The sequence below is a fragment of the Peromyscus maniculatus genome, chromosome X (genome assembly GCF_049852395.1).
Source record: "Peromyscus maniculatus bairdii isolate BWxNUB_F1_BW_parent chromosome X, HU_Pman_BW_mat_3.1, whole genome shotgun sequence".
NCBI lineage: Eukaryota > Metazoa > Chordata > Mammalia > Rodentia > Cricetidae > Peromyscus > Peromyscus maniculatus.
In genome coordinates, this window is record NC_134875.1 from 91,286,834 (window position 1) to 91,299,539 (window position 12,706).

Consider the following 12,706-nt stretch of genomic DNA (forward strand, 5'->3'; position numbering starts at 1 on the left):
TTATCATCACATACAGAAAAGGTGAGGTGTAGGTATCCACAAGGTGCCATTTTAAGACTGAAGGGTAGAAGTTTTTAAATGACGAGAAAATGTTTGTTACCAAGATGGTTTATGAAGGCCAAGAAAGGGTGAGCCAAGAGGGGACTGGGTGTGGGGTGTGGGTAGAAAGGCAATGAGGCTGGAGAAAACATGGCCTATTGGGAAAGCTGTGGCGTGCATAGCTATATAGTATAGGATATAAGGCCCTGAACAGGGAGGTGGGGTGCAGCTCAGTAGCAGAGCTGTTGTCTAGCAAGTGCAAGGTTCCATCCCCAATAGGGAGGGCAGGTCAGAAAGATGAAAGGTTTTACATGGCACACTAGCGAGTTGGGACCTTACGCTCAAGATGAAGGGCGATTATTAAAAATGTTCAATCTCAGGATCAGATTTTGCTTTAGAGAGCTCTCTTTGGCAGCAGAATATAAAAGAGAATATGGAAGCTGATCAGACACACAATTCAGGAAGTCTAGTAGGAGCCATGAGGGCTTGAACTAGACAAGTAGGGCTTAAGAAGATGGCTGAATTGAAACATGGCACAAAACCAGTGTGATGGCAGACCTGTATTCCCCACACTAGGAAGGCTGAGGTAGGATCATCCAGAATTCAAGGCCAGCCTAGGACACATAGTGAGAGAGTCTCAAAAACAAAAACAAACAGACCTGGAGATGGGTGAGAGAACGCACATGTTGGGTGAGGACAATGCAGATTTCTGCCTTGAACTACCACAGGTAATGGCAGAGCTACATTCATAATCCAGGCAAAACTGTGGGACAGATGTGAGAAGGAATGCAGTACTTTGAAAAATAAATGTCCCCCAGTCTCAGGCACTTGAATCCTTGGTTCTCAGCTGGTAGTGCTGTTTGGGGAAGTTTAGGAGGTGTGGCCTTGCTGGAGGAATTCTTCTGTTCTTGGGGTGGGCTCTAAGAGTGAAAAGCCTGTGCTCCATCTAAGCTGTTCTACTTCACACTTGCATTTGAAGAGGCGAACTCTCAGCTTCCTGCCCCTACCACTATGACCATGCTTGCTGCCATGGCCCTTTGCTATCATGGACTCTCATACTTCTGGAACCATAAGCCAAAGTAACTTCCTTAAGTTGCCTTTGGTCATAGTATTTGATCACAGCAATGAAAAGTAACTAATACAGGAGATAAACGTGTTCTGTTTGCTATGCCACTGAAAGACATGAGGAGTGTTCAGGAGTTGGCTAGAACCCTGAGTTGAGAAATGTGGATTGGCCAGACAACAGAACTAAAGTCTGAAGGGAAGCTGTAGGTGTATAGGAAGTGTGTAGATAAAGAAAGCAGAGCTAAAATCCAGGAACTGTCACCTCTCACTCCTCTAACTCCTTACAGCACTTGTCTGTCACCTACAATGTAACCTGCCATGCCGCAGTGAACACTAAGCTCAGGGTTTACTGTGAACATACTAACAGGCTAGCCCTGAGGGTCTTTTCATTCGAGGCTGTAAGAGAAGGTGTTTATATGCAAGGAGACTATGATATAGCCACAGAGAAAGAATTCTGTTCCACACTATTGTGCAAAATGAATGAAATCAAGAGATACAAATGGGTGGAATGTAAAAGAGGCAACTAATTCACTGGGTGGAAATACAAGTTTCAAGGGGGAGGCGTGTTATTTTTCTATTACTGTGACAAAATACCATGACTGAAGAAAACTATAGGAATGTTTTGAGCTTACAGTCCCAGAGGATTAGAGTCCATGATGGCAAAGCAGAAGTAGCAGGCATATGGGTGGAGCAGAAGCTGAGAGCTAAGGGCTTCCATCTCTATCTACAAGCAAGAAACACAAAGCTCACTCAAAATGGCAAGTCTTTTGAAATCTCAAAGCCTGCCACCCCTGACATACTTTCTCCAACCAGAACACAGACCCTTGGGACCAGGTATTCAGATGCCTGAGATTATTGGGAGACATCTCCTTCAAGCATCACAGGAGCATCTAAGTTGGGCTTCATAAATTAAGTGGGCTGACAGGGAAAGGGAAAGACAATTTGAGGCTGGAGATGAATACATTGAAAGATAACAACAGAATGTAGCAAGGATATAGGAACAGAGTGCAGAAGTGATGGAGGGAGATGCTGGAAAATGGTCTGAGTCAGGTCCTTTGGAATCCTGCTGAGGTTTCTTAGGACTTCATGTGAAAGAAGGCGTGTGTGTGCATGGATACGTACCCAAGACTTCTGCCTATTTTCTAAGTTAAGGAATACCTTTAAGAACAATGAAGGAAATATTAGAGAAAACCTAAATAAAGCTCACCAACTGCAGTTGAGGGCCGTATATGCCTTTTCTCGGTTCTAGTATTTCTATTCTGTAAAACTGAAAAAATCTTGTTAGTGAATCATTAATTACTTGGCTTTATTATATCATTTGCATTGCATAGAAGAATATAAATAATTTCACTCTAATGCTCTCACTTGATGCTCTTCTGCTGAAAACATTGGTAGAAATCACACTTTTCTTGGCATGTTGAAGGATAATAAAGTATACTGTTTATTAAGTTATTAGTGACTTAAATGTGAAAGATTAAATAAAAGACTAAATAATCTGATAAAGACATAGTTTTAAAGATTAAAAATATTTTATTTAAACTTTTCTTCATAAACACTTTTAACTTTTTTTCAATTTAAAAACAGAATGGATAGCATAAACATGTTGAATAGATTATATCCACGGCTTGGGAAAAATTACCTGACAAAAAATGTAAAGGCTTTCAAAACAGGTATAAAAGGCAAACTTTAAATTATTCTAAGATTTTAATATCGGCCCTAGGATTATTTGACTACTGGCCCCAAAGGTACCTAAAGGTCGAAATATTTTTCTATAGACAAAGTATGCCCAAGAGTATAGGGCATATGCAAATTAGGTAGAAAAGAACCTTTCTGATCACCTCTTAGGAACAACCCTTCAAAAAGCAAAAACCCAATCCTTACTGATATACTGATAAGTAACTTTCAATGCAGTTGTTCCCAAAGAAGTCAAAAGAAACCCAAGAATTCTAAGAGGGAACAAAGCTGATGGCATTCTCAATGTTACTCACGTAATATTGGGAGTTATACTGATATAGTGAAAGGATAGGATTTCCATGAATTATCTATTCCAGTCCATGCCTATGGGGTATTTGAAGTAATAAACTCTCAATAAACTAATTTTTCAGGACTTTAATTTTAAGATAAATCTCTTTTTAGAAGATATTTATTCCCAAACCGACTCTAAATGTAATTAAACAAATGTATGGTCTCTCAAAAATGTTCAGAATACCAAAAACAAAAGAAAAAAAAGAAAACGTGGTAGGCAAACAAGAAAACTGGCACTAGCAGTTTCACTGCCATATAGCCCTCAATTATTTCTAATTTACACTATTGTCTATGTTGTTTTACTTCAGTCTAAAACTTTTAAATTATGTATTCTCCAAAGAGCTAGTCTCTTTCGAGAGATAGCTTATAAACTGAAATAACGATTTATATTATAAACTGAAATGTTATGACCTACACCCACATATACATATATAAAAATAGTCCCACAAAACGTTTGACATGTTTTTATGCAGCTCAAATAATTTGTTATAAAATATTTTAAAGCTTAGTTTCATGTAATTAAGACAAAACTCTCCATTTTACCACTTCTTCCCCACACAAGTGTGTGTGTCCTTTACTGTGACTCAAGCAAGCTTCCCAGAATGAGGTGTCCAAAGGTGCTGCTTTAAAAAAGATATGAGAAGGGCTCAGTAAGTATTTCACAATTAGAGTAACACTCACACAAGGTAGAGCAATGAGGAGGACACAGAAAAAGCTATCAAAGAAAGTTAATCATTCTATAATGCTTTGCCTTTTAGAAACCAGTAGCATTTCTTCCAATACAAAACCTTCAACATGAGAATCTTGTATTTTATGAAAAGGCTGTAGTGCAAGGATTTTCTTTAACATCAAAACTTAGAAGGTCAAAGACATGTAAGAAAATAAGTAGTGCCAACTAAAATGCAATTAAAGAAAACTGGCTATTTTTTGTGAAGTCTAGTATTTAAAATGTAAAGTGGAAGATAACACATTTCAAGATCCTAACAGTTAAACCATATAGTTTCAAACCACTTACTGAGTTTTTTCAAAATAACTGTCTTGTTCATATACAATGCATATAGACAAAGTGGTTCCAAATGAAGCACAGAAAAGCTTGAAAAAACTCTATGAAAAATTTTCATAGTTTAGTATAACAAAAATAAATCTCTTGCAGCTATTAAACCATAATTTTAAAAGGGAATGTAAGTTATTTGTTGATTTATAATCTAAATTAGAACTACAGTTTCCTCATACATTCAGAACCCAAGCAATATCAATTAGTCTTAAAGCTCAAAACTGATTACTGCTAAGATTATAGTCAGACATGACTTACGTGATGCTGAACCCAGAATTAGTTCAAGTTAAGATTTCATGAATTTTCTGAAACAATCGTTGACCTTGGCCTTGTATCTTCAAAATGGAAGACCAAGAATAGTCAATTGTTTATGCAGATGTTAACCTACACAGGACTATGAAGTTGATCAAAGCAATTAAAGAGAACTGCCACTGGAGTGTAAAGCCTTTGATTACGGGTACCCTGTCTGATATCCTTTTCTCGGTCATTGCCAACAAAAGATATCAAGAAAAATAATGAAGACATTATTTTCTTTAAAGAAACACATATAAAATTCTAAGTATATTAGAAAAAAATTTGATGGATAACCTAATTTATACTTTCCAAAAGCAAAATAATTAAACTTATTTTTAAAATAAAAAAAAACCTTTACCCACATTCTAAGGGAAACTCAAATAATATCATATTTTATTTTCAGGAATCAGAAATAAATGAAAGGCCACCTAATGAAAATGGAAGAATCACATACAAAAGAAGCCACTATTTTGATTGCTGAAAGGAAAAAAAAAAGGTTTCTTTAGAAAGTATACCTGACACTTTCTAAAACTCTAAAACCTCTGGTTTTAGTTTTGAAAAATCAGGCCTTATTCACACTGTGAACTGCGGCATGGGAGGAAAGAGGGAGAAGAAATCAAAATCTTCACATTTCCATGACTTCACACTTCCATTTTATGTTCAATGGTGCCAGCAGCAAAAATAAAACAAAACAAAGTAACTACAAAAATTTATACAACAGCAGCCATATAAAAGGCATTGCAATATTGCACCAAAATCCACAGATCTGGCAAGCTATGCCAGTGTACAATTTAATCAGCTACAGACTGCTCATGAGAAAATGGCATCAGTTTGAATGATCCACTCACAGATCACTCTTAATTTTGTCAGCTATATTTCTTTCCTTCGCATTTGAAGAGTTGAAATGTGCAGTTGATCCTAAACTATTTATTATAAATGCCTTTAAAACAGCTATTCAAGAATCATTCCAAACTTTCTGGTGACTATCCTTCATGCTAGTAGCTTCCAGAAACTAAAAAAGACGCTGAGGGTTGATCTATCTTTCTAGTGCCACTGAATATTTTGTACAAACTGATCAAGCAGATATAACATTATAACTAATTTCTCATCTCTCAGTCAGAACTGAGTTTCAACTGTGTAAGAGCTGCTGCCCCACATTCATCACCTGCAGCAGTCTTACTGAATAGAAACAATAGGAGTTGCACTTACTTTTAAGGGGCTTTTACTTAGGAGTCTGGTATTACTTAACTTTTCTTTAAAAGTGCTTGCATGCTGCAGGGTCAGAGCTTGACACAGGCCACTCTGATTCTCACTAAAACAGGGTAACCAACATTAAGCAGACTGCAAAGAAAAATATTTTCAAACAAGAAAAAACATCCATTGATATGAAATATTAATCTTTAGTTTGAAAACAAAATGTAAAACACTAGTTTTTTTTAAATCCATACATGTTTCAGAAATATTAATTTAAATTTTACTGAACCAGTATGGACTGAAGATAGACTACTTTGATACTGAATGAGGACTCCAGTTATTTTAACTTTCTAAAAACATTAATACATTAAAGACATTACATCTAAATCTCAACAAGTATGGCGAACTGTGTGTGCAAGTGCACTAGCTTAAAAATATAGAATCCTAACCACGCATAAAAGGGATGTGTCTTATATATTTATAGGATGTATGTGAGTATGGATATGCTTTCACTAACACAATGCAGATAAGAGAAGGCAGCTTAGAAATAGTGTTCTGATATAAAAAACTTTTGTAGAAAATTTAAATTTTTGCATTTTCAGCAAAAAGCCATGCAAAAAGGTCAAGAGTTTTAAACTTTTAACTAATAAACCAAAACATATAGCGGACTAAAATAATGTCCAAAAGAGTTCAGATAGAGAGGGACTGAAATCACATCCAGTGACACTTACTGGGTCTTCTCTTGGAAGATGCACAAATCCTACACTAACATCTGAAAGAAATGTTTAAAGCAGAAAATCAACTTCCCAGGTAAGCGGAGCAGTGACTAAACTGCTTCTGGAAGTAGTTTCAAGAGCTAGCGCTTTAAATGAACTTATTGCATGAGTCTGAGGCCACTGAAAGGAAAAGAAAGATGCTAGCACAGAATGAAAACTTACAATATTAGACCAATGGCTTTGATAGTAAAACTGGTGAGGTTTTTCTTTATGTTTTAAACTACTTTATCACAAATGCTTTATTTGCCTTGTTTTTTTAGGGGAGAAAGATATCGTCAGTTGCAGCGCCTAACCTCATCCAGTACATAGTCCGGGAAGTGTAGGTTGCACACTTGTAAGCCATCGAGCTTGCAGGGCATCCGAGGGTACTCATCTTCCTTCCACTTATTTTCATCTGGGTCAAAGGTGAGAATGGAATCACTATAATGACCATTATAGCAAAGGCCTCCAAGGACCATTATCTGTTTGTCCAGCACAGTCACACCATGGCCACTTCTACCAATTGGCATGGATGCCAAGATGGTCCACTGATCAGTATCTGGATTGTACACCTCTGTGGAAGGGCAGCCCTGAGATTCAAAAGAGGCCCTCAAAATCACGCAGACACCACCGAAGACATAAAGCTTGCCATTGTAAGATATCATCTTGTGAAAGCATCTGGCATAATTCATCTTGCTCTTATTCTCCCAGCAGTTGGTGACTACTTGAGTTCTCCTGGTCCGCTGTTCTATGGTCCCTTCTTTACTGGGGTCAAACACACATACTTGTTTAGATGTGGAAGATGAAGTGATTCCTCCAGTGATAAATAACTTGTTATTGAGCACAGTCCCCTCATGTCCGTATTTGTTAACTGGGTAAGGATCTACAAATTCCCATTTATCATTAGTGATATCGTATCTCTCTGTTGAGTAGAAAGTCTCATCTCTTGTTCTGCCTGCCACAGCATAAATAAACTTCCCAATAACACCAACAGCAAATTCTGAACGGGGTACAGACATGTCTGCCATGCGCAGCCAAGAATTTTGTCTTGGATCATACCTGAACACTTTCGAAGAGGCATGGAATTCACCATCTGGGCCCAGTTCTTCTCCACCTAACAGGAATACAAAATTATTGACAATAGCAAGGCAGTCGGGCCTCAGAGGTACTTGGGGTCCCTCCAGTTCCCACCAGACTCTTGGTTTCTTTAGAAGAAGTATTTTACTATTAACCATGCTATGTCCAATCATTCCTCGGAATACTGTAGTTTGAGGTTTGGCAGAACGAATACGGCTTGATTTCATGTCTAGCAAGGGCTGCTGGTGGACATTCTGGAAGTAATTCAATGCTTGGTCAACTTCATAGCGCAGCTGTCGAGAGTATCTATAAAATTCTGATGTTTTAACCTAGGAAGACAAGTAAAAGAATTTAACCAAAAGATGAACCATAAATGTAAAACAAACTATCAATGCCTACTAAGATGATCAAGATATTATCTTAAGACTCCTTTGCTAAAACTGCTTTTCCTGACAAAAGTATTTCCTTTGTTTTCTACAAAGCTTTTTCATTGTGTTTCTTTTTGTAACTTGCATTTATAATCACGTACATATGCTCCCAAGCCTTTAAAAGATAACAATCTCTTTTTAAGGTATAATTTTTAAATAGAACAGGATTTATGAAAAAGTCTCTCATAAGACAGTATTATATTAGGCCCTAGGCTACAAGTGGGGATCAGGATAAAAACAAAAAACAAAAAAAAAAAACAGGGTTTCATAGTAGAAAAAAACCACATCTGCAGTTTTCTTTCTTTCTTTTTCAGTTTTTTTGAGACAGGTTTTCTCTGTGTAGTTTTGGTGCCTGTCCTGGATCTTACTCTGTAGACCAGGCTGGCCTGGCACTCACAGAGATCTGCCTGGCTCTGCCTCCCAAGTGCTGGGACTAAAGGTGTGTGCCACCACTGCCCAGCTGCAGTTTTCTTAGCCAATAATATATACCATAAAACAAGCTCAAGTGAATCATTTGGAGAGTTATGGTAGTGAGTTAGTGAAAACTTTAGATACATACACAATTCCCAGTAGGTTTTTGACACAGACTTAGTATGACATCAACAACTCCTATAAGTAACAATTCAGCAGGCAATAGGTCAACTTTTCCTTTCCGTTTTTGAAAGTACAACTACCTTAAGATGACTACTATGAAGATCTTAGGAAGCACTTTTAAGTGCTATACTAAGCATTATTGGGAGATAGAAAGGTAAGTGTAAGAAGTGGCATATTTCCTCCAAGAAATTAGGATATATTTAGAAAAATGAAAGCATACATAAATGGGCCAAGAGAATCAGTTGACAGGTATAAAATAGTACAGCACATCTCTGTATAGTAGCACTTTAGATATAGGTGTAAGAACATATCAAACCAGCTGGGCGGTGGTGGCGCACGCCTTTAATCCCAGCACTCGCGAGGCAGAGCCAGGTGGATCTCTGTGAGTTCGAGGCCAACCTGGGCTACCAAGTGAGTTCCAGGAAAGGCGCAAAGCTACACAGAGAAACCCTGTCTCGAAAAACCAAAAAAAAAAAAAAAAAAAAAAAAGAATATATCAAACCAACCTAAAATACTTCTCAAAAGAGGATGCTGGAAATCAGCAGGGAAAAAAACTCTGTTTTTAATAGTAAGGATGCAGTAAGAGGATCTTAAATCTGGACAGGAGAACTAAAACAGTATGGAGAGAGAAAATTTCTAGGATGAGGGCTAGAGATGTAGCTAAGTAGTAGAGTACTTGCCTACTTTGTGGCAAGGCCCTGGGGACCTTCTACAGCACTGGAAACAATTCTACAGATGACTGTGACTAATTTGACACTGAACAGAGTAGAAAAGTGAGAACTTTAATGTGATTTGTGGATTTAAACTTGAGGCATCACACGAGTGGTGGATTATCAATATGAGAAAGGCAGCTAGGCTTTGGGAGAGAGGAGTTCCCTGGAGGGAAAATTGCTGGCAGGGTGCTGAAGGAGGAAACTTCTAGGAGCCTGTTGGAAATCTGAAATGATAGCTCAAGAAAAGATCAAAAGCAGGTATATGAGCTTTCTCTCCTCCCTTCTTAGGTTTCTTTCATTAATCCACCCTGTCATTAATTCTCCCAGATAAGTCCCAAAAGATTTCGGATATAATAAGCTATCAAAGTTAAATGTTTTCTTAACTGTATTCACTAGAACTGACTGCCTTTGTAATTCCAGGCATTTCATTTATGCAAATAAGACCATCATTTTAATATGGAGGGTCTCTCCCTGGGCTTCACTAGACTAGCAAAGGCAGAACATCTTGTCTAACCCAGAAGATGGAAACACTAGCTGTGTTGGGCACTTCACCTGTGGAGATCTTGTTAAAATTATTCCACCTGTGAGAGAACAGTAACAACCCCTGATTTCCTGCTAAGAAAATTGAGGCTAAGGATATTAAGTAACACTCTCGTTCAAGTTATTTACAGAACTAAAACTGGTAGATCCAGAATCTGAACACAATTTTACTCGAAAGTCATATAGTTTCCAGTATGTTGGGAATACAGCTTCCATTCTGCTTTAGAAAAATCTTTAAGTAATATGTGCATTAATAAAAAACCTAGCTAGCCAGGCAGTGGTGGTGAACCCCTTTAATCCTAGCACTCGGGAGGCAGAGGCAGGTGGATCTCTGAGTTTGAAACCAGCCTGATCTACAGAGTGAATTCCACAACAGCCAAAGCTACACAAAGAAACCCTGTCTCAAAAAACCAGAAAGATAAAAACCCTAGCAAGAGATTGGACCTAATGATTCTTCTCAAAGAAAAGAAACTATAACTGTCCTTAACAAAAACTATCAGTCATGCTTGGTGGGTTGGTGCATGCTTGTAATTTTACTTGGGAGGCAGAGACAGGGGGATCAGAACTGTAAGACCATCTTTGACTACATAGCAAATTTGAAGCCAGCCTGGGCTGCATGAAAGTCTGTCTCAAAAATAAAAAAATCAGTTTACTGGCATGACAATGATTACATATTCAGCTCAATTCTTTCTAGTAAAACAAGTGTAGAAGAATTCAGCAAATAAAAACTGTAAACAAATGATTGCAAAAAAGAAGAATATGAAAAAGATTCAATCCTTTACTATTGTAGTTCACATATTTAAAAAGCTTCAATCTCCACCAGGCATGGTAGTGCATGCCTTTAATCCCAGCACTCGGGAGGCAGAGGCAGAGGCAGAGGCAGAGGAGGCAGAGGAGCAGAGGAGGCAGAGGAGGCAGAGGCAGAGGCAGAGGAGGCAGAGGAGGCAGAGGAGGCAGAGGAGGCAGAGGAGGCAGAGGAGGCAGAGGCAGAGGCAGAGGCAGAGGCAAAGGAGCAGAGGAGGCAGAGGCAGAGAAGGCAGAGGCAGAGGCAGAGAAGGCAGAGGCAGAGAAGGCAGAGGCAGAGGCAGAGGCAGAGACAGAGGCAGGCGGATCTCTGTGAGTTCAAGGCCAGCCTGGTCTACAGTGTGAATTCCAGGACAGCCAGGACAGTTACACAGAGAAACCCTATCTCGAAAAACAAACAAACAAAAAGCTTCAATCTCTTATGAGAAATAATGGGATAGCGGCTTAGCAACTAAGGATAACATCATTGATTATATTTATTAACATGGAAAGGTGCTCACAGAATATTCAGTTATTTAATTTAATTTTATTATTATTTTTTTTTTCAAGACAGGGTTTCCCTGTGTAGCACCGGCTATCCTGGAACTCACTCTGTAGACCAGGCTGGCCTCGAACTCAGAGATCCACCTGACTCTGCCTCCTGACTGCTGGGATCAGTCAGTTATTTTATTGGTACTGATTGAACTCAGGTCTTGAATGCCAGGCAAGCATCCTACCAACTGCACTATATCCCAAACCTTCACAGTATGTTCTGTTCACTGTCTGAAGAACAACAGTACCCTGGCACTATACCAATTAAATACACTTTTATATAAGCTTACTTATGTTACTAGTGATTCTCTCTGGGATTTCACAAATAGTTTTTGGTTCTTTTTATCATGTATCATATTTATAAATAAAAAAGGAGTTATTTCCATTTTAAAAATGGGTGTCAACGGTAAGAGCACTTGCCTAGCACATGTAAGCTCTGGGTTTGATTCCCAGGACCCTGAAAAAAGAAGTTGCAACAATCAAAACTCTACTTGAAGCCAGTCATGGGGGCACATGCCTGGAATCCAGTCCACAGCAGGCTGAGGAGAAAGAAGCCAGCCTGGATTACCTAGTGCAATTTTGTTCTGTTTTGTTTTGGGGGGCAGACATAGTAGTTCAAAATTTCTTAAATAAAAATGAGTTTTTCTACTTTCCTTTTCTATTTACTTTTTCTATGAGTTGCCTAACAGTGTGCTTTATTTTTTTATCACTTTCTTTTTGATTTGTTGGAATTAAAAGTCCATACTTTTTAAGTATAGACTAACAAGCATTAATGTAAGATTAACAAGAATTAATCATGGTGGTGCAAGCTATAATCCTACCAGTCAAAAAGATCAGGAGGTTAAGGTCATCTTCAGCTACATAGGAAGACAGATACCAGTCTAAGCTACATGAAACCCTATCTTGAAAGAGAGAAAGAAAGAAAAAGGAGGGAAAGAGGAAGGGGAGAGAGAGAAAAATCAAACTACATTGAGGTCCCTACCACAAGCCTCAAATTACACATTTGAGTGTCTAACACAACCAGTGGCCTGGGTGTCACACCAATTCCCAAATCATAGAATTCTGTCCAGCATAGTATTTAAACATCTTGTCAGGCAACCCAGTATGGAGATTAAGAATGCAATTTAGAAATTTTCTGATTTGGGAACACATTAGCTGTACAAACTTGGACCTTTTTTGTTTTTAATGTGCATTGGTGTTTGGCCTGCATGTATGTTTGTGTGAGGGTGTCGGGTCCCCTGGAACTGGAGTTATAGACAGTTGTGAGCTGCCATATAAGTGCTGAGAATTGAACCTGAGTCCTCTGGAAGAGCAGCCAGTGCTCTTAACCACTGAGCCATCTCTCCAGCCCCAACCTTGGACTTTGTTTCCTCATCTGTTATTATTGGGGTAACTTCTTAACTTGAGATAGCTCATGAGCAAAGGATTTAGTTTGGTGTCTGTCATGTGCCCATGTATAAAAGTCATCAGCTGCTACATTAAAAGTTAGTCTGTAGAGTAAGGCAGAAATGAGAGGAGCCTATTTTGGGCCTAACCCTCTACTAGAAATATGATTGGTGATATACTAATAGAATAGTACTTTACAGAAAGCAG

At 38.4% G+C, this 12,706-nt stretch overlaps 1 protein-coding gene across 5 annotated transcripts in view; it reads right to left on the reverse strand.

Moving 5' to 3' along the window:
• Nucleotides 1–6,648: 6,648 nt before the first annotated feature.
• The window catches only part of Klhl15 (kelch like family member 15), a 40,793-nt gene continuing 34,735 nt past the window's right edge, over nt 6,649–12,706 (reverse strand). For all 5 annotated transcript variants that reach the window (XM_042268830.2, XM_016008402.3, XM_016008399.3 and 2 more), the window contains one exon: nt 6,649–7,832. In XM_042268830.2, the coding sequence (XP_042124764.1) occupies nt 6,723–7,832 (1,110 nt within the window). In that variant the 3' untranslated portion in view covers nt 6,649–6,722. The remainder of the gene's footprint in view (nt 7,833–12,706) is intronic.